Raw genomic sequence first — 24,762 nt, 5'->3', positions numbered from 1 at the left:
TCACTTTGCACAGATTTGTTGGGTATTAAGGAAGCTTCTGCAGGCATGAAAAGCAATCCCACAGAGAAAGAAGGTGTTAAGTCCTCCTAATGGGGTACTTAAAGATGGTTAAGACCATGGCTGTCAAACTGTGGCCCTCCAGCTATTTCACACCTACAATTACCATTATACCTGGACAGTGTTGAACTGGGGGTATCTGGGGCCCTCCCGAGGAAATGATTCTGAGGGCCCACCAATGAATTACCAGTGAGAAAGGACATGTCAGTCAGTGTTAGTGCAAGTTCTACCGCGGCGGTCCCGGACAGTGATTGGCTGAGACTAGCCGCTCTGAAGCTGGAGCGTGCGGAGCCCTGTAGCCTGGATAGGTAATGTATTCTTCTTTGGATATCGTCAGCGCCGGCCGCGCACAGCTATTGCGCGTAGCGATGCGTGGTCGGCGCCCGACAATTATAGGTCAGAACCTATATCAACGATCAGCCGATGACAACGATCATCGGCTGATCGTTGTCTTTATTACACGGAACGATAATCGGCCGAATCGGTGCTGCGATGGACACTAAGACATGTCCCATTTTTTTGTGGTGCGGATCGCGGTGGGGGTCGCGGCATGGATCGTGTGAATGGCTGCTTTCACTTAAATAGTTCCTAAAACCGCGACCATGGACAATTTTACGGGACGTGTGAATGAAGCCTAGAATGGATTGAATATAGGACCATGTGTAGGGACACAAAACTCGATCGATCACGGGCCTAATACAATTATACTTTATGGTCCCGTATTACGCAACACCCAGCACCCAGATCCATGGGGTCTCTATAGGATTCTTTGTTTTCCAAGCTTAGTTCTGGACCATCTATGAAACATAATAAGGAGAATAGTTGGATTATATTTTGCTATACAGGAGTCTCTCTCACCAGTGGCCCCTATAGCAGTCACATGTTCTGCCTCTATGGAAGGTCCGCCTCTAGGTGAATGGATTTCCCATATACTAGCGGCATAGACATTGCACTCCTCTATGCCTCTTTTACTGCTTTGTTGGATATTTTATTTCAGCCAACTTGATGTTGAGCGTAAACCACAACTATGACAGAGCAGAAAAGCCTCTATTTTTAGGATTCTTAGAATGACACAGCAAATGGAAAACACATCAAGGACTGAAAAATGATTAAAAAAAAAAGGTAGCCATAAAAAGGGACAATAAATTGTGTACATAATAAATTGGGTTGTTCTTAGTGCTTCTTCATAACATTGGATTTAATACTGTGTTGTTTGTGTCCATATATACAACCTGCAGGCATGCTGGCCAATAATTCCGCAAACCATACTGATAAAGGGGCGGAGTTTATGCTAATTGACAAGTGGGCGGTCTTTAAAATGTTCGACAATGCATGGCAGAAAACTGTTGGTTCTTGGTTCTTGGAACTTCTTAGCGCCACTTAAGCTGAGGAGACGGTAACGGTGTCTTCCTTTTATTGTAGACCCTCCAATCCATAGCTTTGGTCGACAAAACGGTCCCGATAATTTTACAGCTTGTAGCGCTATCGGCTGCTTCTGATCGGATGTGTCCGTACTCTGTACATAATGACGGCGGCAGCGGGAAACAGGAGAAGGGATGTCATCACCAAGATGGTGGCCAGTATAATAAGAATGATGACCCAAATGTCCAGGATATGTTTGGGGATCTCTGCCGCAGTTGGAGTCACAAGATCGGTCATGATGGCTTCTGATATAGATAGGACAGTCTGCAAGATAAAGAGGGATTGCAATTTTAATGCATTTAATTATTGATTTATACAATAAAGGGAAAAGTAAAACCAAAAAGAAGAAGGAGGATACATTCATAATATTCATGGTCAAAAGCAGCTTATAGACCCAAAAAGAGTAAAGGGCAATTATTTGTATTATAGAAATTTAAAGGATTTGGCCGGGGAAATATTTGGGTGGTCACCTCTCCAATTATCTACCCAATGGGTATTCACAGTGGTCAAGGAACCCATAAATATGGGTCCTAGAGCTGGTACTTGCATCTACTACAATTCGGAGAATGTCCTATTCCCAAATGTCCAATGTCAAAAGTGGTTTCTCTGCAGACCCTTCAGCAGAATACAGAACACCATCATCTGTTTTCCCTCCCTGGTAGAGCTTCATGGCCAATGCCAGCACTGTGTGGAGCCAAGTGTCTGGTGCAAAGGCTTCCCATAAATATGGGATAGCTATGGCCAAACATTAAAGGATCAGGCAGGGGAAATGGAGTCCAAAAAGATCAGGCAGTTGACATCAAACATGTCTGATGATTCTCTCCCAGTTATGGGAAAGTCAGGAGCATCCCATACACATTAGACAGTTGGCAGGATTTTTATAAATGGGCCGGTTTGGCCATCCTTCTTCTATGGCGGTCTTTAGTGACCATTTTCGAAATTCTGGTGGATGTGGAAATTTTTAGGATGTGGTATGGCTGACTCCATTGCACTTGGCTCATCAATGTGTTTATTTCAGCTTGGAGGGTTCTTGGGAGGTTGCAACCCAAAGGTCCCAAGGTATCTTCACTAACTGACGGATGAACTATCATTCGCCCATCAGTTATCTCTCCTGCCCGCCACTCCTTCTTCCCCATACACAGGAACATTCAGCACGGCCAAGCGTTCCAAAGAAGGAGAGAGCTCTCACTATGGTACATCTCTCCCTGAACAAAGAGGTCGGGTAGAGATTTCCTATCACGTCCGATCCCTATCACCACCGGTTGTTCGGGAGAGCCCCATAAATCCTACACTGACAGCCGAACCCACCAAGAGCAGTGGTTAAAGCCAACTAGTCTGAGGTATACGAGAACCTTAAACTTTTCTTGTTGTGATCTGTTGACAGGAATCTAATATGGATAAGAATCTGTACAGGAAACGTTTCATATGCTTCTAAATAAAGTTAAAAAAAATAGCAGAAGTCATATCTAGAAGTGAATTAAAAAAACTCCCTCCGTCACGCCGCTTCCCTCCGTCTTCCCCTGCATGAACAATAACTATTGTGAAATAGTCCACAGATGCTTTCCTTAATTTTTCCCCAAAAATTCCACTATAAAAAAAAAAGTTATCATTAGGTCAAGTCATGTAGAGAGCGTCCAGCTGACAGAACTCATAATTTATGACCCTTCAATGGGAAGTAAAACCGAAAAACTAAATTCTAGTAATTTTCCTCTCATTTCGCACTTGCACAATTCAGTCGCTGACTGTCTGCTGGAAGTGGCTGCACGCGCTACAGATACAAATGGGTTAAAAGAGGAAGAAAATCGATTCTCTCACGGTCTTGCTTTCGGCTACGTGCACATTACTGATAATAACTGGGATGTCTGTTGTTGGGGCTAAGAATAGAAAGAAAGATCAGAAACCCTTCCCCAAATCTATTGTGACATCTGTCCCTGTTTGATGTAAACTAAAAGCAGTAATGTGAATACGGCCTATTACTTTGATATACTATACAATAATATGCCGGTATAGTTTATGGGGGAGATTTATCAAACTGGTGTAAAGTAGAATTGTCTCAGTTGCCCCTAGCAACCAATCAGATTCCACCTTACATTTCTCAAAGACTCTGTGAGGAAAGTTAAGTGGAATCTGATTGGTTGCTAGGGGCAACTGAGACAATTCTACTTTACACCAGTTTGATAAATCTCCCCCTATGTGCTTTCGATTTAGTCACCTAGTCAGATATGGCTCAGGCTGCTCCATATGCGGCAGGTGCTGGTTGTGTTATACTGCAATGGCTGGGATCAGAGATAAGTCTGATCCCAGGTGTTTAGCAACCTAGAAGCTGCAGTCAATAGCAACTATAGCATCTAGATCAGGGAGGAGGAACCTTCAGGCCTCCAGCTGTTGCAAAACTACAATACCCATCATGCCTGGACAGCCTTTGGTTGGGTCCTTTATCCCTATATTATATTCTGTATGTTAATCCCTTTTCATGTACAGCGCTCTGGACTCAAGGGTGAATTAAAAGTACGATAAGGGGTTAACCACAAGCCCACATTACTGCAGACAGATGCTTTACATGCACAGACACATCCTTAAAGAAACGTAATGGCTAAAGCAATGAGATTACAAAGCAGCCCAAGTAATCATGTAATATAATACATAGGAGAGATAACACTGTTAATATTGAGTAGTATTAACTAACATTATTAGCGCTGCCTTGGATAAATGTTAACCAAAGGCAGATCTGGTTTCTGTTTATCTGAACTGGTATTATCATGGCTGGCCTTAGGGGTGGGTGGCAAGTGGGATCACTCATGGTGTCAATAGTAAATTGGGCGCCACTGCAGGCCTCAAGCCTCTGATGCCTGGCAATCTATACTGCCCTCTCAGCAAATGATGTAACTCCTTAAAGTGGGTTTTCCGACATTTATCCCATATCCATAGGAGACGGCATAGGTGTAAAATCACAGGGGACCTCAGTCTTGGTTTGGAGGGAGGGGGGAGGAGGGAGATTAGTCGCCAGCAGAGAGCAGAGAACAAAGGATTACACAGTGGGAGCTGAGTGAAAGCCAGTATACAGAGGTCAGTGCTGACTTTAGAGGAGATAGTAGCTGTAAATTAACTCTTTGTTGTCCTGTTTTGGTGCCTCATCTCCCTCCGCCCCTCCCTCTCCAAAGAAAACCATGAAGACAGGGGGGAGAGCTTCAAACTGCTTTCTCATGATAAAAATGCATTTTTCCGGTAATAAACCCAATTACAAAGTTTCTTAAAATCACCTGTACTATTGATTTCTGCAAATAAAATGTAAACGCAAGTGACCCTTTAATCTTTTTTTTGCAGCACGGCTCATGTCCCCAAAACAGATCCGTAACACCTACAGATGTGTGTATGAGGCCATAGAAATCAATGAGTCTGCATGTGTGGCAGGGGCCATAATGTCACATGATTCATCTGGATATAACAGTTTTTAGCATCCAACTTGCACCACATGATGGAATAATATGCAAGTTTGGGTTTATTATAAGGTAAGAAAGCGGACACTTTCTAGAGCGACATAGAAGGTTTATTCATGCCAATCTCATTTCTAGGTCACAAAGAGGGACATGTAAGGGATAAAGAGGGACATGGGTCAAAAGTAGGGACTGTCCCTCCAAAAGAGGGACACTTGGGAGGTATGATCCAACCTCCCATCAAAGCACCATTCCTAAATCTAGTTTATGACTATAAGTCCCCATTAAACGTTGGTTCAGAGTAAAACCTTATCTATAAAACACTGTCAATGCTATCTGTAAAGGCGAGATGCTTATGGTTGTTAGGGTCTGTTTGAGATGCCTTGATAGATGTGTTTGCTCTTCCTTCCTGCTGCATCTCCATTGCTTGCTCTTCTCCTTACACTGTTTGCCGAGCAATTAGGAAAAGATAAACAAGCAGTAGGCGAGCGATACGCCCGGCCTGGTGATCTTGGACAGGGCGCCGCACTCGTTTTTGTACAGACGAAGGATGGAAACAATTATTCCGAGTGATTTCATCGATATCACCGAGATAATTGCACTGAAAATATGTGTCTGCGTAGGAGCGGCTTTTTGATCTTGGCTAAATGAGTACAATGTTTTTACTATCTCAGTAATAAGTTTTATTTTTAACTCTTGGATCGGTTACAGAAAATGATTTCCAGTGTTAGAAAATTCCCCTGAAGTCATGATAAGAAAAAAAATATTAACTCCTTAAAGGGATTGTCCATAATGGGAGCAGCCATATTAAAGTCAACATTGCCAGTATACATAAGGCAGACATTGCTGTCATGATAGGTACACTGTAAGTAAAGAAGGATATAAAAAGCAGCTTTCTTGTATCACCTTTAAGAGGAAGTTTTGTCTCCGAGCGTATTTTAACCCCTTCATGACTGAGGTGATCAGTGCCTGGATGTCCGGGTCAAATTGAAGCAATGTTCCTCCTCGTCTTCTAAGAGCTGTAGCGCTTTTATTTTTCCACCTACAGGGCTGGTTGAGGTGTAATTTTTTTGTGCCATGATCTCTAGTTTGTATTGATATCATATTGGTGTAAGGCAAAAATTTTGATTGTTTTTTATAAATTTTTTTCTAATGTATAATTAAAAAAAAAAAATCAGCAATCCTGGTGTGTGTGTTTTTTTTTAGCTTTTCATTTACGTTGTTTATTTTGCGGGGACAATATTGTTATAATTTAATAGATGGGACAATTCGTCACACTACGATATGTAATATGTTAATTTTTTTATATTCATTTATTAACTTTTAATTTTTTTATAAATATTTTTAGTGACAGGTCCTTGTCCTGTCACTGACAACCTTAAACAGTGCGATTGCTGTGCATCGCCACGTTTAAGGGGACCGTGGCTGCCTGTCATTAGCTCTGGAGCCGGCCAGACTAATGTGTGCGGGACCGCCCGCATTGGAGCATTTAGTACACATTTATAGTCCCTTTAATCGAGGAACGTATACATATACACGTTTCTACTGCACGGGGCATGTGCGCTAAGAACTATGGAAGTGAAGGGGTTAAGAAGCCTCAGAACATGACTTGGGATTTAGAGAAGTGACCCATTCTCCATCTGGGGAAGTCTTCTGGCCTGACTTATTAAATCTCCAACCATGTCCTAAGGTTTCCAAGGCGTAAAGGGGGTAAAACCATCCAAAATGTGGCACAAGGGAGCAGCTTTCTATGTCCTTCTTCCCAGAAGTGTTAGTGGAGCATAAATGTTCTACACACACCTTTATGTTGCTCTCCTCAGGGATAACATTACCTCTATGTAAGTATATACACAATACCCACACACTGGTTTGGACTCATTTCGATTTTATACACAGCATTCACTATGGTCATATTTTTCTCATATTTTTCACGAAAGAAAGCGTGCCTGAATTTTATCTGGCCATTACACTATTTGTATCTGGTATTTTCCACCAGTTTCCCCTTTTCAGGCTCTAATTTCCAGTTGTTCCTGGGCTAGAGGGTGGGGGCTGGCTGCCATGATGTCTCCCATACACTGCACACAGAAGAAGGGATCCTGTTCCTCTATATCTCTATAGCAGACTGTGAGCAGGATGGAAGACATTATAGAGCACTGAATCTATGAATCAAGCTCTGAGTGAGCTATAACACTTACTACAGGCTACTGGATTTTCTTTCCCTCTCTAACTTCCGAACAGGCTTCTATCGGGCAGCCGACACTTCATTGAGATAATCCATCTCCTTTTTCTGAGTAAATAATGAGTTTGTGCGTATGGCTGTGAGGTATTTTTTTCTGATAAGATATAATACAAGGTTGTTTTAATTTGCTTGCACTATTGATTTGTGCAATGTATTTAATGCTACAAAGGTATTTTGTATACCAGTTTGTATATATATATATATATATATATATATATATATGTATATATATTTATATATGTGTGCGTGAGTGCGAGGAGAATTAGCCTTGTTTCCCCCTATTGCGCATGGGGCGCTGAGAGGGAAGGTATGTCTCCTAACTGTCTATGTAACTTCTTCGGTCCGGAGCACCGTTAGGAGCATTGCCCTGCCCCCATCGCACGAGCCGGCCCGCTGCTTCTAATGATAATCAATTAAGCGGATGGACTGGCTCGGGCAATGGTGGCAGTGCAGTGCTCCTAACAGTGCTCCTGACCGAGGATTACACTGCTAATAGCAAGGGAACAGGGCCAAGAAGTTACATCAGAGACATATCCTCCTCCTCGGAGCCCCATGCGCAATTGGGGGCTATCAGCAGGTTAGATTCGTCTAACCTGCTGATAGTTCTCCTTTAGGGTACAAACCCACTTGCCGAATCCGCAGCGAGTCCCCTTGCTGCGTATTTGCAGCGAGACTCGCTGCGGATCCCGGCTCTATACTTTCAATGCCAGACAAACTCGCAGCAGGGATGTACATCCCTGCTGCGAGTTTGTCCGCAGCCCGCCCCCTTAACCCCCTGCCGGCTGGACACTATACATTACTGAGTCCCCGCTCCTGCTTGCTTTGGCGGTTCCCGGCACGTCCCCCCCCGCTGCAGCGCACTGATTGGCCGAGCGGGACGTGCAGACATCGGGAGCCCCGAAGCAAGCAGGAGCAGGGACCCGGTAATGTATAGTGTCCAGCCAGCGGGGTTTTAACGGGGCGGCTGCGGACAAACTCGCAGCAGGGATGTACATCCCTGCTGCGAGTTTGTCTGGCATTGAAAGTATAGAGCCGGGATCCACAGCGAGTCTCGCTGCAAATACGGATCCGGCAAGTGGGTTTGTACCCTTAAAGGGAAACTGTTGGCTCTAGCTCATGCTCAGACCTGAAGGGTCAGGGAGGCTGTGGTAAGCCTTGGGATGCATGCCTCCTCCCTATGTCACCCCTGCCTTCTTTTATTTATTTGAAATACATGGTTCAGTGCTGGAATACAAGCTCTTTATGTCAATCAATCTAGGTAGATAGTTGTTTGGAGATCCTATTCAGCTGAAAAGGGGTGAAGGGGTGACGGCAAATGCTCTGTGTATAATGCATTGTACATGCATGTGCATCTGCCTTTCTTTATAGTCAGAAGTAGAGAGTCAGGTTGGGTCTGGATGCCAGGGGTGGCAGTGAGGCCCCCGCCAACCTGAATCTACCATTTTATATGAGAACATTTCTTTGTTCTCTCCTAGCAGACTCTATTATTTCCTGAATGCAGACACTTTGATGTCCTGCCCAAGTACAGAACTCTTCCAGAATACTGATGAAGTCAATAGCGCAGGGAACGGCAGCCACTAAATAGCTAATGCATCCAGCTAACTTTAAATGCATTACAGGACACTATAGCGGTCTACAGAGGGTCTCATATTCCCATCTCGGGAATCAGTATGGGCTGTAAAGAACTTATTATCAGAATATATCATGCAATTAACCAACTCTCTGCTCTGCGTTCCCGTCCAAGTTCTCTTGTTGACCTCAAGTGTCCGTGAAACATCTTAATATGGATGGGTAATTTAGGATCCTTTCTTAGATACCTTCACTAATCTACAATTAACCACCAGTATACACCCCAATCCACCATGTATGCCTATAAACCGTCTGGGAAGCAGTGACGCCACTCCTAATACATACAGATTGTGCTGATGTCACTTGGGTCATGACTCATGATGTACGGTGGCAACACACATGGATGTGCGGAGTAGTGGTGTAGCTGGCTTAGCTTCAAAGGAAACAGGGTCACCAATGTTAAGAAGCCTCATAGAGAGTAGAAGATTATGATGTAGGTGGTTCGAGCTGCCGCCCGAGGCCCTTGGTGCCTAGGGGCCCACTGCCATCCAAACCACCCCTATCTGATCTCACTGAAGCTGCACATCACTCAGGGGCCCACCGGACAATTCTCTGGTGGGCCCCCAGTAAAGTGCACCTGCATGTGGAAGGTAACAAAACTCACCTCCCACACGTTCCCCCGCCGCCCCAGGTCTCCCGGCCACCCTCTTTCGGTACAGGTGCTGACTGTGCCAGGCAAGAGAAAAAGGATGTCTGGGAGACCTGCAGCGTCCGGGAAGTGTGTGGTAGGTGTTTTTTTTTTTCCAATTCATCTACATTAGAGGAGCTGCACTGGGGGTATTTACTAAAGGGAGTATTACACAGGGGGGCATCTACTAAAGAAGGCACTACACAGGGGAGCATCTACTAAAGAGGGGCAATACACAGAGGGCCCTCTACTAAAGGGGGCACTGCACAGGGGGTCATCTACTAAAGAGGGCACTACACAGAGGGTCATCTACTAAAGGGGAGCACTACACAGAGGGTCATCTACTAAAGGGGAGCACTACACAGAGGGTCATCTACTAAAGGGGGCACTACACAGGGGGCTGTCTACTATATGGGTTGCACCAAAGACCATCTACTATAGCAGGGATCTACACAGGGGGCCATCTACTATAGGAGAATGCAAAGAAGGGGGCATCTACTAAAGGGGGACTACACAGGAGGCCATCTACTATATGGGAGATGCTCAGAGGGCGCAATCTCCGTGGCACAAAAATATGGAAAACAGAAAGTCAACAATGTGGAGGATGTGACAAAATCATAGAGGACAGCAGTGGAGAACCAGACGACAAATCCAAAGGATGAGACAGTATAGGAGAACAGGAGACATGAACAGAAGTCAGTGACCATCTAGCTTTGGGCAGGGCCGGTCTTAGGGTAAATGGTGCCCTTGTGAAACCTTTTTTCGGCAACCCCCCCCCCCCCCTGGAGGTAACATAAAGCTCCTTTAGCCTCCCACCCCTCCAGACAACACCCATCCCCCGACTCCCCAACAGCCATTCACACAACTAACCCTCCTCCATACACACATCTACCCTACCCCTCCCAGCCATACACACAATTACCCGACCCCTCAAACCATACACACAACTACCCTACCCACCAGCCATACACACAACTACCCTACCCCCCCAGCCATACACACAACTACTACCCCAGCCCCCCAAACAACTACCACCCCCAGCCCGCCACACAACTACCACCCCTACCCAACTACCACTCCCAGCTCCCCACACAACTACAGCCCCCTCCCAAGTACAACTCCCCAAACAACTACAACCCAGAGCTCCCCACACATCTACAGCCCCCACTAAACTACAGCCCCCCACACAACTACCACCTGAGCTCCACACACAACTACAGCCCCCGACTAGAAATAGAAGTTTGGAGATCTTCCTCAGTAAACCTTGACTGTTTTAACTGCGTCCATGTAAAATATCACGTCCCTCCCGCTTTCCCATTGAGGGAAGCAGTGATCAGACAGGTTGTACTTTAACCCTTATTTCTACCATGTTATTATGTGGGATATTACAATGCTGTTTTTATGCCTGCAGGTATCTGTCTGCAACAGATTATTACTGGAGTCAAATAACACGAGTGTAAAAACCTAATACGCTTATCAGGCCAAAGATAAGGGGTTCTACACCCATTACTTGCATCTCAGAAGAAGGTCAAAAGACAGGCCTCTTGACTTGACCTGGATCTTGTACATTGTACTATTCTGAGCAGTTCTATGGCCTGGATGGTGTTTAGCACTGGTCTATGACTCTGTTCACCCTGGCATCAAGTATGTTGGCATAAAGGCTTCCAATATATCCTACTGACTTGGATCTGTCAGAGATTTTAACCTTATTCTGGCCATCAGAATGCAACACAATGTACTAGGCCGCATGTGGAGTGTGACTAGTTACCATGGCCAATAAGGCTACCTATTCTGTGAGACAGGCCCTGTATACCAGACATAATATTTCATTTTACCTCAGAAATAACACACTGCTCTGGATTTTCACACCAATTTCCTAAAAGATTTTCCGAAAGTATTAATACTGACTGAACTGAATGTCTCACACAAAAGATGGATGCAGATGAAGGAAGACTGATCTTTCTGGGAATGTTCTAAGCATATTCTGAGAACATTCTTTCCTGAAAGATAATTCGTGGATAAAAGATGGTACCTGAACAAAAGGACTTGAAGGTTCCTATACACCTTCAATAATGATTTTTCAGCCGAGAGGTCTCTCTCCTGTCCTCCCTGATCGTCCCTGTGTTCCCTATAAGGGGGGCTATGGGTCCTATTAGACGACCATTTTTACCGATAATGGGTTGCAAAGGAGATTGTTTATCGTTAACCTGAAATCGTTCGCCATATTACACAGAATGATAATCAGTAGTCACTATGATCGTTTACTCCACCTGATCCCAGAAAATTAAGGAAAGATGTGAAATTACACTGAACGATTAGTAAATGATTAGTGAACGAATGCGGAATTACAGCGAGCGAATAACAACGATTTTGGTGTCAGCACCGAACGAACAAAGAATGATTTCCCGTTAGACGTTTGATCATTGCCTGTATTTACACAAAACGATTATTGCCTAAATAAGAATTCAAGACGTTTTGAAAAGCTGGCAGCCGTCAGGGGGGAATTTGATAACAAGTATGAAGTCACCTCTCCTCTATCCCGTGGTGAGCGGCGGGACCAGCCTCAGGACCCCCGCTGGAAGGCATTAACCCCCCCGCCGAGTAATGGCATCGCAACTCGGGGAAAAATGTCTGTTCTGACCACTCAGCCAATCAGTGACTGGAGTCGCACTCCGCCTCAGTCACTGACTGGCTAAGCGGCAGGTCCATCGGACGGGTCGTGACATCGTGTCATAACTGGAGATCCCTAAGGTCCCAAGGCCAGTCCCGTAGATCTCCGTGGGCTCGGGGAGAAGTAAGTTCATACTTGTTATCAAATTCCCCCCTTCCAGCTGCCTGATTTTCATAACGGCCGGGCTTCTCCTTTAAATTCGAACAATATAACAATAATTTGCATGATAATCATCCCGTGTAATAGGGCCCTAAGCCACCACCAGACTACTTTTAGATCTCTGAGAACAAAGAGGTTGGGTAGTGAAAATCTATCATGCCTGATTTATGTCGGTAGAGATTCAGGGTTGTAAGATTTAGTCTTACAATTGGACAAAAATTTCAAACACAACAGACTACTTTCAAGATGATGGTGATCTGTTATTGGTCGGATTACACAATGGACAACCTGATGGACTACCTTTTTGGTTAAACTCATCAAACTTATTCTAATGCATATGGTCCTTTCAATCCCTTAGGAGATAACATAGTGTGGGCCTTTATCATCAGGTGTCCCATTATAGAGCATGGGCTGCCCTATACATAGGCCTTTGGTATGTTCATAGCTCCTGGCATAATAGCTTCCACTACTGTAACATTTGGGGGTGCCACCTTTGCCCTCAGAAAATATTGATGGTAAAAGGGTTACCAGGGGCTTATTCCCACATTCTGTAAAACATGGATGACATGGACGGGGAAGCCCTGTAGTGGAGTCTTTCCCTATGTGGCATGATGTATTAACATGATGCCAGGAGCTGTAAAAGTGTTTGAATATTCGTGGCACTGTCACACGTTGTACATGATTTATTGGTCTCGTGACACAGAGTTGGAAGAGAACATGCTTGGCTCGCTCTTTTCCTGGCTTGTTTTAGCGACCCATTGGGGTCTTAAAGGGGTTGTCCGGCGAAAAAAATTATTCACAGAATAACACACATTACAAAGTTATACAACTTTGTAATGTATGTTATGTCTGTGAATGGCCCCCTTCCCCGTGTCCCACCACCCCCACCCGTGTACCCGGAAGTGTGGTGCGCTATACATTACCTGTCACGTGCCGACCACGGTCTCCGATCTTCAGTAGTGACGTCTTCTTCGGGAGGCCAGCGGATCTTCCCGAGTGCTGGCCGCCCTCTGCAGCGTCATCCGAAGCTCAGCCGCGATTGGCTGAGCATAACTGTGCTCAGCCAATCGCGGCTGAGCAGCTGATGACGTGGCCGCGTCATCAGCCGCTCAGCCGCGATTGGCTGAGCATCACTGTGCTCAGCCAATCGCGGCTGAGCGGCTGATGACGCGGCCACGTCATCAGCTGCTCAGCCGCGATTGGCTGAGCACAGTTATGCTCAGCCAATCGCGGCTGAGCTTCGGATGACGCTGCAGAGGGCGGCCGGCACTCGGGAAGATCCGCCGAACTTACGAAGAAGACGTCACTGCTGACGATCGGAGACCGTGGACGACACGACATGCGGTGAGTATAATGCACCACACTTCCGGGTCTAGCGTGGGTGGGGGGAAACACGGGGAAGGGGGCCATTCACAGACATAACATACATTACAAAGTTGTATAACTTTTTAATGTGTGTTATTCTGTGAATAATTTTTTTCGCCGGACAACCCCTTTAACACCCTACAGACCTGCTTGATTAGAACTTTAAGGCTATGTTCACACTACGTAAAAGTACGGCCGTTGTTGCAGCGTCTCTATACGTTGTGTGAACATAGCCTTAACATGTGTTGTAAGGTTACAATACCCATTTCAAAGCCGTATTCCCATCTCAACTAATATAGCTATATAACACAGGAGGAATCCAGGGTGACAAAGGGGGGCTGGGGGTGCACTGGGATGGGTAAGTATAGCTCCCCCGCCCCTTGCCTCCGCTGAGTTCTGATGTGGGCACATCAGTGCGTGCCCGCATCAGAACTCCCCACAACACACAAAGAAGTGTGCGACCGGAGCTGTAATGTGTGAACTGTATTGTGTGAACTGATAGGGTTTTCTGCAGCCGCTACTCACTGAATAGCGGGCACAGACAACTGACATGTCATTTTTCTACGGCGCCGCTAGGGATCCCAGCCGAAGTGTATACTATGTGTATACACTCCGGCCGGGATTCCCTCAGCCTGTAGCACTACGTAAGTACCGCAGAAATCACGGCCGTTGTAACATACGTAGTGTGAACATAGCTAAAGTATATAAGTTGATATAGGAATACACCTTTAGGCTATGTTCACACTACGTACATTTCAGGCAGTATTTGGTCCTCAAGTCAGGTCCTCATAGCAACCAAAACCAGGAGTGGATTGAAAACACAGAAAGGCTCTGTTCACACAATGTTGAAATTGAGTGGATGGCCGTCATATAACGGTAAATAACGGCCATTATTTCAATATAACAGCCGTTGTTTTAAAATAACAGCAAATATTTGTCATTAAATGACGGCCATCCACACAATTACAATGTGAACAGAGCCTTTCTGTGTTTTCTATCCACTCTTGGTTTTGGTTGCTATACAGCCTCAAATATACGTAGTGTGAACCCAGCCTCAGGCTGCGTTCACACTACGTATATTTCAATCAGTATATGTATATTTTAGTCAGTATTGCAACCAAAACCAGGAGTGGATTAAAAACACAGAAAGGATCTGTTCACACAATGTTGAAATTGAGTGGATGGCTGCCATTTAATGGCAAATATTTGCTGTTATTTTAGAACAACGGCTGTTATATTGAAATAATGGCAGTTATTTACTGTTATATGGCGGCCATCCACTCTATTTCATCATTGTGTGAACAGAGCCTTTCTGTGTTTTTAATCCACTCCTGGTTTTGGTTGCAATACTGACTGAAATATACTGACTGAAATATACAGACTGAAATATACGTAGTGTGAACGCAGCTCCCGGGTGCCTTCACACGTAGCGGATTTTCCGCTGCGGATCCGCAGCGGATTTGAGTAAATGAATGAACACAGAATTAAATCCGCAGAGGATTTAATGATGCAGATTTGATGCTGTGTTCATTCATTTACTCAAATCCGCTGCGGATCTGCTGCGGATCCGCAGCTGAAAATCCCCTACGTGTGAAGGCACCCTTAAGGTTTCCATTCAGGGAGAGGAAAAAAAGAAACACTTGGATCAGGTTTATCAGTAGAGCCATAAAATGCATTAATTTAGAGTATCGATGAGTAGTAAGGATCTGCACGTCCGCTTAAAAATTAGCTGTTTTTTATGCATATTTTATTCCTCACAACACCTCATGACTGATATTTATGTACGGTCATAACTTGTACCAGATCCCATCACACATCTTTATTAAATTTGCAGCATTTTATGACTCCTATTACTTAACGCTTTTCAAGAATGTTGCAATGGGCATAAAAATGTAAAAAGAAAGAAAAAAACACATAAAATGGCCGTCACCATTAACTCAATTTTATGGAGTCATTTCCTTAGTAAATTAAAACCATGTATAAAGCAAAGTCTTGCTGGCACCTATGGGATATTATTATTTCTATTATTTTATGGTATAAGGATACGTTCACATGTCGCATGTTTGCTGCGGATTTATTCAATCATTTATTTACACCGATTTACACAGCATCAAACAATCTGGGGGAGATTTATCAAACATGGTGTAAAGTGAAACTGGCTCAGTTGCCCCTAGAAACCAATCAGATTCCACCTTTCATTTTCCAAAAAGTCTGTGAGGAATGAAAGGTGGAATCTGATTGGTTGCTAGGGGCAACTGAGCCAGTTTCACTTTACACCATGTTTGATTAAACTCCCCCTCTGTGGCTATGTTCACACCCGACGGCCGTTTTTCCAGACGGACGTCATTTTAGCTCTAAAACACTGCCGCAAATAACAATCATGATCATTACATTATCAAAAGACGACCGCAAAATCCTGTTGTGGGAACGTAGCCTTTATGTGTGATTTACATGTATATACCTTTTTGCTGTTTTTGTGCCTTTTCGCTATTTTGGGGGCATTTTGCTCATATTCGTCTAAAACTTCTCAGACAGGAGCTGTCACTTGTCTTAATAAATGTCTTCCTGGCCGCAATACACAGTATCCGCACATTCCTACAGAATACTGATTGAATTACCCATAATAGGGATTATTTCACAGTATAAATTCGTTAAATAAAGAATTGACTATTTACAGAGGTAATATATATATATATATATATATATATATATATTTAGTCGGTTTAGCGTAACGTAAAATAAACAAAAAGTGTATAAACTGAAGTGTACCCAAAGCACCATCACAGGACTATCAAAGCATTGGATCTTACTGACACCATAAACACCACAACTATAACAATATTACTAACCAGAAGTGACATTTTCAGACTTATCGTATAAGAATCTTTAGATCTCCGGTTGGTTAGAGAGTATGGAGGCGCCGCACGCCCTGGAGATCTATACTCCAAGGAAGTCGAGAGAGTAGACTTTGCTGGGCACGTTTACTTTGTTAGTTATCCTATAGACTTAGTAGATGCAGTTTGGATTATATATGGCACTTACCCGCTTAGTGTTACTCCATAGAAGTCAGCATGTAAGAAAGTTGAAGCGACTGAGATTCGGTAACTCAGGAGGGGCAGCGCACCCCCCGCACACACATTATGGGATCCCGGTACTGTGGGTGACACGCTCAGACGCTGCAATGTGCCTGCTGAGCTTCCTTCTCTCTGTATCACTGAGGGGATGTGTCTGCCTTCAGGGGAGGAGGAGGAGGGTAAACTCCTACACCCCCTCCCTCCAGAGATAAAAGCTCAGTGATCTGGGGAGGAACAAGCCACCTAGTGATGGAGATACAATATGCACTGACACCAGTCACTCAACGCCAGCACTCTAATAGGAAACATTGCAGAATGTACTGCGCATAGGACTGAGCGAACCGGGGAATGACGATTCACAACCTCAAATGCAAACTGTTCCTTTCAGTAAAGAGACACAAAGCTAAAAGAACAGATACACCTAATGTGTTCCTATCCGTACAGATGGAACGTTTTCTCCAGAAGGATAGCCATTACAACATCCATCAACCATCTATCATAGTGCTGTAGGTTACAAGGCTCTCCAGGCTACTGATGGAAGGATTTATCTATAGGATAAGAAATGATCTGACAACTGATGAATAGGCAATTGTTTGTCCCCAAGGTCGGACCCTTACCAATTATACATTGATGCTTATCCCTGAGGATGGGGCATAGGGGACATAAGAGAATTCATAAGAACTAAATAACTGCAATTTACATTTCCTAAAAATCTGTCTTTATCTACAATTACTATCTCTACATGGCTGTGATATACCATATACAATAAACAATGTATAATTTTCCTGCCTTGTCCATCATGTTCCATTCTGTACTACTACTACTACTACTACTACTACCCTACACAGCTGCACATCTCTAGTCTTTTCCATCATGTTCCATACTGTACTACTACTACTACTACACAGCCGCACATCTCCAGTCTTCTCCATCATGTTCCATACTGTACTACTACTACTACACAGCCGCACATCTCCAGTCTTCTCCATCATGTTCCATACTCTACTACTACTACTATTACACAGCCGCACATCTCTAGTCTTCTCCATCATGTTCCCTACTGTACTACTACTACACAGCCGCACATCTCTAGTCTTCTCCATCATGTTCCCTACTGTACTACTACTACTACTTCTACTACTACTACTACACAGCCGCACATCTCCAGTCTTCTCCATCATGTTCCATACTCTACTACTACTACTACTACACAGCCGCACATCTCTAGTCTTCTCCATCATGTTCCATACTCTACTACTACTACACAGCCGCACATCTCTAGCATCTCTAGTCTTCTCCATCATGTTCCATACTGTACTACTACTAATACACAGCAGCACATCTCTAGTCTTCTCCATCATGTTCCATGCTGTACTACTACTGCTATTACACAGCCGCACATCTCCAGTCTTCTCCATCATGTTCCATACTCTACTACTACTACACAGCCACACATCTCCAGTCTTCTCCATCATGTTCCATACTGTACTACTACTACTACTACTACTACTACTACTACTACTACACAGCCGCACATCTCCAGTCTTCTCCATCATGTTCCATACTCTACTACTACTACTATTACACAGCCGCACATCTCTAGTCTTCTCCATCATGTTCCCTACTGTAGTACTACTACACAGCCGCACATCTCTAGTCTTCTCCATCATGTTCCATACTGTACTACTACAACTACACAGCCGCACATCTCTAGCATCTCTAGTCTTCTCCATCATGTTCCATACTGTACTACTACTAATACACAGCCGCACATCTCCTGCCTTATCATCATGTTCCATACTGTACTACTACTACTACACAGCCGCACATCTCCTGCCTTATCATCATGTTCCATACTGTACTACTACTACTACACAGCCGTACATCTCCTGCCTTATCATCATGTTCCATACTGTACTACTACTACTATACAGCCGCACATCTCGTCTTCTCCATCATGTTCCATACTGTACTACTACTAATACACAGCCGCACATCTCCTGCCTTATCATCATGTTCCATACTGTACTACTACTACTACTACACAGCCGCACATCTCTAGACTTCTCCATCATGGTCCATACTGTACTACTACTACACAGCCGCACATCTCGTCTTCTCCATCATGTTCCATACTGTACTAGTACTACTACCACACAGCCGCACATCTCTAGTCTTCTCCATCATGTTCCATACTGTACTACTACTACTACTACCCCTACACAGTCGCACATCTCTAGTCTTCTCCATCATGTTCCATACTGTACTACTACTACACAGCTGCACATCTCCTGCCTTATCCATCATGTTCCATACTGTATTACTATTACTACACAGCCGCACATTTCGAGTCTTCTCCACATGTTCCATACTGTACCACTACTACTACACAGCCGCACATCTCTAGTCTTCTCCATCATGTTCCATACTGTACTAGTACTACTACTACACAGCCGCACATCTCTAGTCTTCTCCATCATGTTCTATACTGTACTACTACTACTACTACTACTACACAGCTGCACATCTCTAGTCTTCTCCATCATGTTCTATACTGTACTAGTACTACTACTACACAGCCGCACATCTCTAGTCTTCTCCATCATGTTCCATACTGTACTAGTATTACCAATATACAGCCGCACATCTCTAGTCTTCTCCATTATGTTCTTTACTGTACTACTACTACTACACAGCCGGACATCTCTAGTCTTCTCCATCATGTTCCTTACTGTACTACTACTACTACACAGCCGCACATCTCTAGTCTTCTCCATCATGTTCCATACTGTACTAGTAGTACTACTACAGAGCCGCACATCTCTAGTCTTCTCCATCATGTTCCATACTGTACTACTACTACTACTACTACAGAGCCGCACATCTCTAGTCTTCTCCATCATGTTCCATACTGTACTACTACTACTACTACTACACAGCTGCACATCTCTAGTCTTCTCCATCATGTTCTATACTGTACTACTACTACACAGCCGCACATCTCTAGTCTTCTCCATCATGTTCCATACTGTACTAGTATTACCAATACACAGCCGCACATCTCTAGTCTTCTCCATTATGTTCTTTACTGTACTACTACTACTAATACACAGCCGGACATCTTTAGTCTTCTCCATCATGTTCCTTACTGTACTACTACTACTACTACACAGCCGCACATCTTTAGTCTTCTCCATCATGTTCCATACTGTACTACTACTACTACTACTACTACTACACAGCTGCACATCTCTAGTCTTCTCCATCATGTTCTATACTGTACTACTACTACACAGCCGCACATCTCTAGTCTTCTCCATCATGTTCCATACTGTACTAGTATTACCAATACACAGCCGCACATCTCTAGTCTTCTCCATTATGTTCTTTACTGTACTACTACTACTAATACACAGCCGGACATCTCTAGTCTTCTCCATCATGTTGCTTACTGTACTACTACTACTACTACACAGCCGCACATCTCTAGTCTTCTCCATCATGTTCCATACTCTACTAGTAGTACTACTACACAGCCGCACATCTCTAGTCTTCTCCATCATGTTCCATACTGTACTCCTACTACACAGCCGCACATCTCTAGTCTTCTCCATCATGTTCCATACTGTACTACTACTACTACTTCTACTACTACTACTACACAGCCGCACATCTCTAGTCTTCGCCATCATGTTCCATACTGTACTACTACTACACAGCCGCACATCTCTAGTCTTCTCCATTATGTTCCATACTGTACTACTACTACTACTACCCCTACAGAGCCCACATCTCCAGTCTTCTCCATCATGTTCCATACTGTACTACTACTACTACTACTACCCTACACAGACGCACATCTCCAGTCTTCTCCATCATGTTCCATACTGTACTACTACTACTAGTACTACTACCCCCACAAAGCCGCCATCTCCTGCCTTATCCATCATGTCCTATACTGTAGTACTACTACTAATACTAGTACTACTACTACACAGACGCACATCTCCAGTCTTCTCCATGTCCGTCCATACTGTACTGCTGTTGCCAGGAATCCTTCAATGCACGGGATAAATACAGTGGGTACGGACAGTATTCAGACCCCTTTATTCCTGGAGTACTCCATTAACACTGATGAGCAAATTTTCTGACATTCATTAGAATCAGCCATATGATACAACTGTGTCTACAGCTAAAGATTGTCCTGAAAAGTTGTGATATACATACTGTATATATGTAGACACAGTTGTATCATATGGCTGATTCTAAAGAATTTCAGGAAATCTGGTCATCATTGTCAGTGGAGTACTCCAGGAATTATTTTTAGGGTGCGTTTACACCTACAGGATCCGCAGCGGATTTTCATGCTGCGAGTTTGCAGCAAAATCAGCTGCGGATCCTGTACTGTGAAGCTCAATGGGTCCCATACAGGCAGCGGATCTGCTGCCTGCATGGGACCCGGCCTCTTTAACCCCTGCACCGCCGCCGACCCCCTTAAACCCCCCCACGCCTGATCGTTGCCCCGGCCCCCACAACCCCCCCCCCCCCCTCCCACATGCCCGACCGCAGCCCTGAGCATACATCACCTGCTCGGGCTGTGGCTGTGTGATGCTCCCGGCTCCCCTCGCTGCCCATCAGCATCAGTGCTGCCGTGCAGGGGAGCCGGGAGCATCACACAGCCACGACCCGAGCAGGTGATGTATGCTCGGGGCCAGGGCTGCGATCGGGCGTGCAGGGAGGCCAGGGCGGCGATCAGGCGTGCGGGGGGGCCAGGGCGGCCATCGTGTATGGGACCCATTGAGCTTCACAGTACAGGATCTGCAGTTGATTTCGCTGCAAACTTGCAGCATGAAAATCCACTGCGGATTCGGTAGATGTGAAGGCACCCTTATGGTGAGTTCACACCTACAGGATCTGCAGCTGATTTTCTGCAGCAGATTTCAGTTAAATAACTGAACACAGCATCAGATTTGATGCTGTGTTCAGTTAACTGAAATCTGCTGCAGAAAATCAGCTGCAGATCCTGTAGGTGTGAACGCACCCTTGGGCTGGGTTCACACTACGTATTTTTCAGTCAGTATTGTGGTCCTCATAATGCAACCAAAACCAGGAGTGGATTGAATACACAGAAAGGCTCTGTTCATACAATGTTGAAATTGAGTGGATGGACGCCATTTAATGGCAAATATTTGCTGTTATTTTAAAACAACGGCTGTTATATTGAAATAATGGCAGTTATTAACTGTTATATGGCGGCCATCCACTCAATTTCAGCATTGTGTGAACAGATCCTTTCTGTGTTTTTAATCCACTACTGGTTTTGGTTGCAATATGAGGACCACAATACTGACTGAAATATACGTAGTGTGAACCCAGCCTAATTACAGTGTATTCAGAGGGACTTCAACATGAAAAAGAAGGCATAGGCCTCATTCATGTTCAGTCATTTTTAAGGATAAGGATCGTATATTATGTCCGCAATCTGCAAAAAAAATTCTATAGTGTATCCGTAATCCGTATTTTTATGTGGATGCGCATAAAGTGGAAAAATGATAAAAGGTTAAAAAGATGGGAATGGTCAAAATGGCAATATGTACGCAAAGGAATGCAAATTAGTACGCAACTGCGTAATTTACACCTTTTAATCTGATAATCTGTACGCATGTGCGTAGACCAAAACATACGCGTTTACTGTATGTCTGTTCTTTGTTTGTGAATGTTCGGCGAACACAAACATGAACCGATCGCAATAATTTTTTTCTATGTTTGTGTTCGGGATTCGAACCGAACATCAGGATGTTCACTCATCACTAGTGGCATGCGCACCAGCAGCCTTTTCTCTTCCATTCATTGCACTCGGACCCGGAAGTGAGGACGGTAGACAAAGATGGTGGGGACGCGGCCAGCGGGAAATTCGAATGGCGATAGTCACCGGTGGGATGGTACGTATATTTTCTGTAAATGTCTGGGTTTTTTTGGGGGGGGGGGGGAAGGGGGGTGCCGGAGTACTCGTTTAACTAGTTTTTGCTATTTTATTATGCCAAACCCTCTCACATGTGTGGGAGTATGTCAGTCTGGTCACTACCCCTCTCTGATCCAATCACAGTAATCTTAAAGTAAATGTATGTGTCTAACAAAAAAACAAAAAAAAGTGTTGGAATAAGACAAGTCAGGGGTACGAGCAGGAGCCAGGGTTCCTACTGTTCGTTCCAGAAAGCTTGATCCTGTCAAAATTCAAAAGTCCAATGTTGCAAGAACCCATCTTGGAGTGCCTTCACATGTAACGGAAATCCGCTGCGGATTTGCAGTGAAATCCGCTGCGGATCCTGGTACTGACAAAACAAAACACAGTAGTCACTAAACTCAAGGAGATCAGTGAACAAATTCCAATGAAGTACTCTATCAAGAGTCTCCACTGATGCCCCCAAAAATTTGTTCACTGATATCCTTGAGTACTGTGTTTTGTTGGTCGATTTGTCATTGCCCCAACTAGCCAGAATCCTACTCCGCACTGACGAGGGGCAAATACCCCAAAACGGCTGTCTGTGGATGGATACCTGCCTTGGCAAGCCCTTGTCATGTCACAATACTCGCACCTTGAGTTACACTTTGACACAAAAGGGGCCACCCTGTTGTTTCCCTATTTATGTTCCAAAACACGCAACTGAGGGGGACTTTAGGGGCCACTTATCAGGGTGGTGTGGTGCTCTCCCCATCATGGAGGCACCCTGTGGGTATTCCTGTGTTTTGAGACTCGCAACCGCGGCTCCACAGACTTTTGTTTTGCGGATCCTGGTACTGTGAAGGTCTATAGGTTACATTTATGTAACCTGGCCCCTTTAACCTCCGCCACCCGCAGCCCCGGCCCAGAGCATACATCACCTGCTCCAGGCTCCTGCTTGCTTCGGGCCTCCCAGCATCTCCTGGCGGTCAGCCAATCAGTGCGCTGCCCCACCCAAAGCATACATTAACTGCTCTACGCCGCAGCTGTGTGAGGCTCCCGTCGGTCCCCATCAGCCAATCAGTGCTGCTGTGCACTGATTGGCTGAAGGGGAGCAAGGGCATCCGGGAGCCTCCCACACAGCCGGGGTGCCGAGCAGGTAATGTATGCTGCGGGCCGGAGCTGCGGGCGGCAGGGGGTTAAAGGGGCCGAGTCACATACAGGCAGCGCAGCGTGAAATCCGCTGCGGATCCGGTACGTGTGAAGGCACCCTTAATCTTCTTTGTTTAGACAAGGGTTAGAGAAATTACTTCTTCCTTCCGGCGCCGATGCTCACCACAGTATCGGGCTAACAAACAGGAAAAGCTTGGGCATGCGACTAGACAATTATTTTGTATCATAAAGGAAATCCTGACTGTTGGCGTCGCTGGGATTTCCTCCTTTATCTATTGGCCGTGTTATTTGATGGGTTTAAATGTAGAGTGCAAACTTTTTGTGATCTCCCCTGGATGAGACAAAAAGATGAGATAAAAGTTGTCGAAACCCAGAGATTTTGGCAGGGGTGACTATGTATTCCATATAGGGGTGTCCTGACTTGCTGATGGTAGACTCATTTCAACATGCTCGTCCTTCGATAAGAGTTCAGATGCGGACAGAGTTATCTGTCTCCCATGCACGAATCACGAAAATAGCTGCGGGCCAATTGATAAATGCAGCATACACTACACTTGTATCCAATGCTGATGTATTATAAGGTTATGTTCACACTGCGTACGATTCCGGCCGCAGTTCGTACGCCGCCGTACATGTGCAGCTGAAACTACGGGCGTGGGAAAAATCGACATGCGGCCGGATGCGTACGAACCACGAACATACGCCCGTAGTAGAGTTATGCTTCCCTAGCTTGTTTCGAAGCGATCTGAGGCAGGTAATTTACTTGGAAATCTTCGCCCAGCCCAATAAAACTCACAGAACCTTTTGGATCGAAAAATCAAGTTCAATTTGACTGAAATAAGTACTCCGTACGGGGCCGCATGGAAATCCACGGCCGTGAGTTGGAACATTTCCGTCCTCAAACAATAGTCGTGTTCGTTTTTCACGGCGCCGTATACGATCCGGTCGTAAGTTCATATGTAGTGTAAAC

General features: G+C 44.8%; 1 protein-coding gene across 1 annotated transcript; it reads right to left on the bottom strand.

The window, feature by feature from the left end:
• Window positions 1-1,023: 1,023 nt before the first annotated feature.
• On the bottom strand, window positions 1,024-16,653 carry SMIM3 (small integral membrane protein 3). Its single transcript, XM_069953684.1, has 2 exons — window positions 16,647-16,653; window positions 1,024-1,743 (listed from the first exon to the last, which is right to left on the bottom strand). Exon 2 carries the CDS (start codon window positions 1,714-1,716, stop codon window positions 1,540-1,542), a length of 177 nt encoding a protein of 58 aa, XP_069809785.1. The 5' UTR covers window positions 1,717-1,743; window positions 16,647-16,653; the 3' UTR covers window positions 1,024-1,539.
• Window positions 16,654-24,762: the final 8,109 nt, after the last annotated feature.

Source organism: Dendropsophus ebraccatus, chromosome 1 (assembly GCF_027789765.1).
Source record: "Dendropsophus ebraccatus isolate aDenEbr1 chromosome 1, aDenEbr1.pat, whole genome shotgun sequence".
Classification (NCBI taxonomy): domain Eukaryota; kingdom Metazoa; phylum Chordata; class Amphibia; order Anura; family Hylidae; genus Dendropsophus; species Dendropsophus ebraccatus.
The sequence above is the reverse complement of the archived record's forward strand: the minus strand, read 5'-3'. Positions and strand labels throughout refer to the sequence as shown.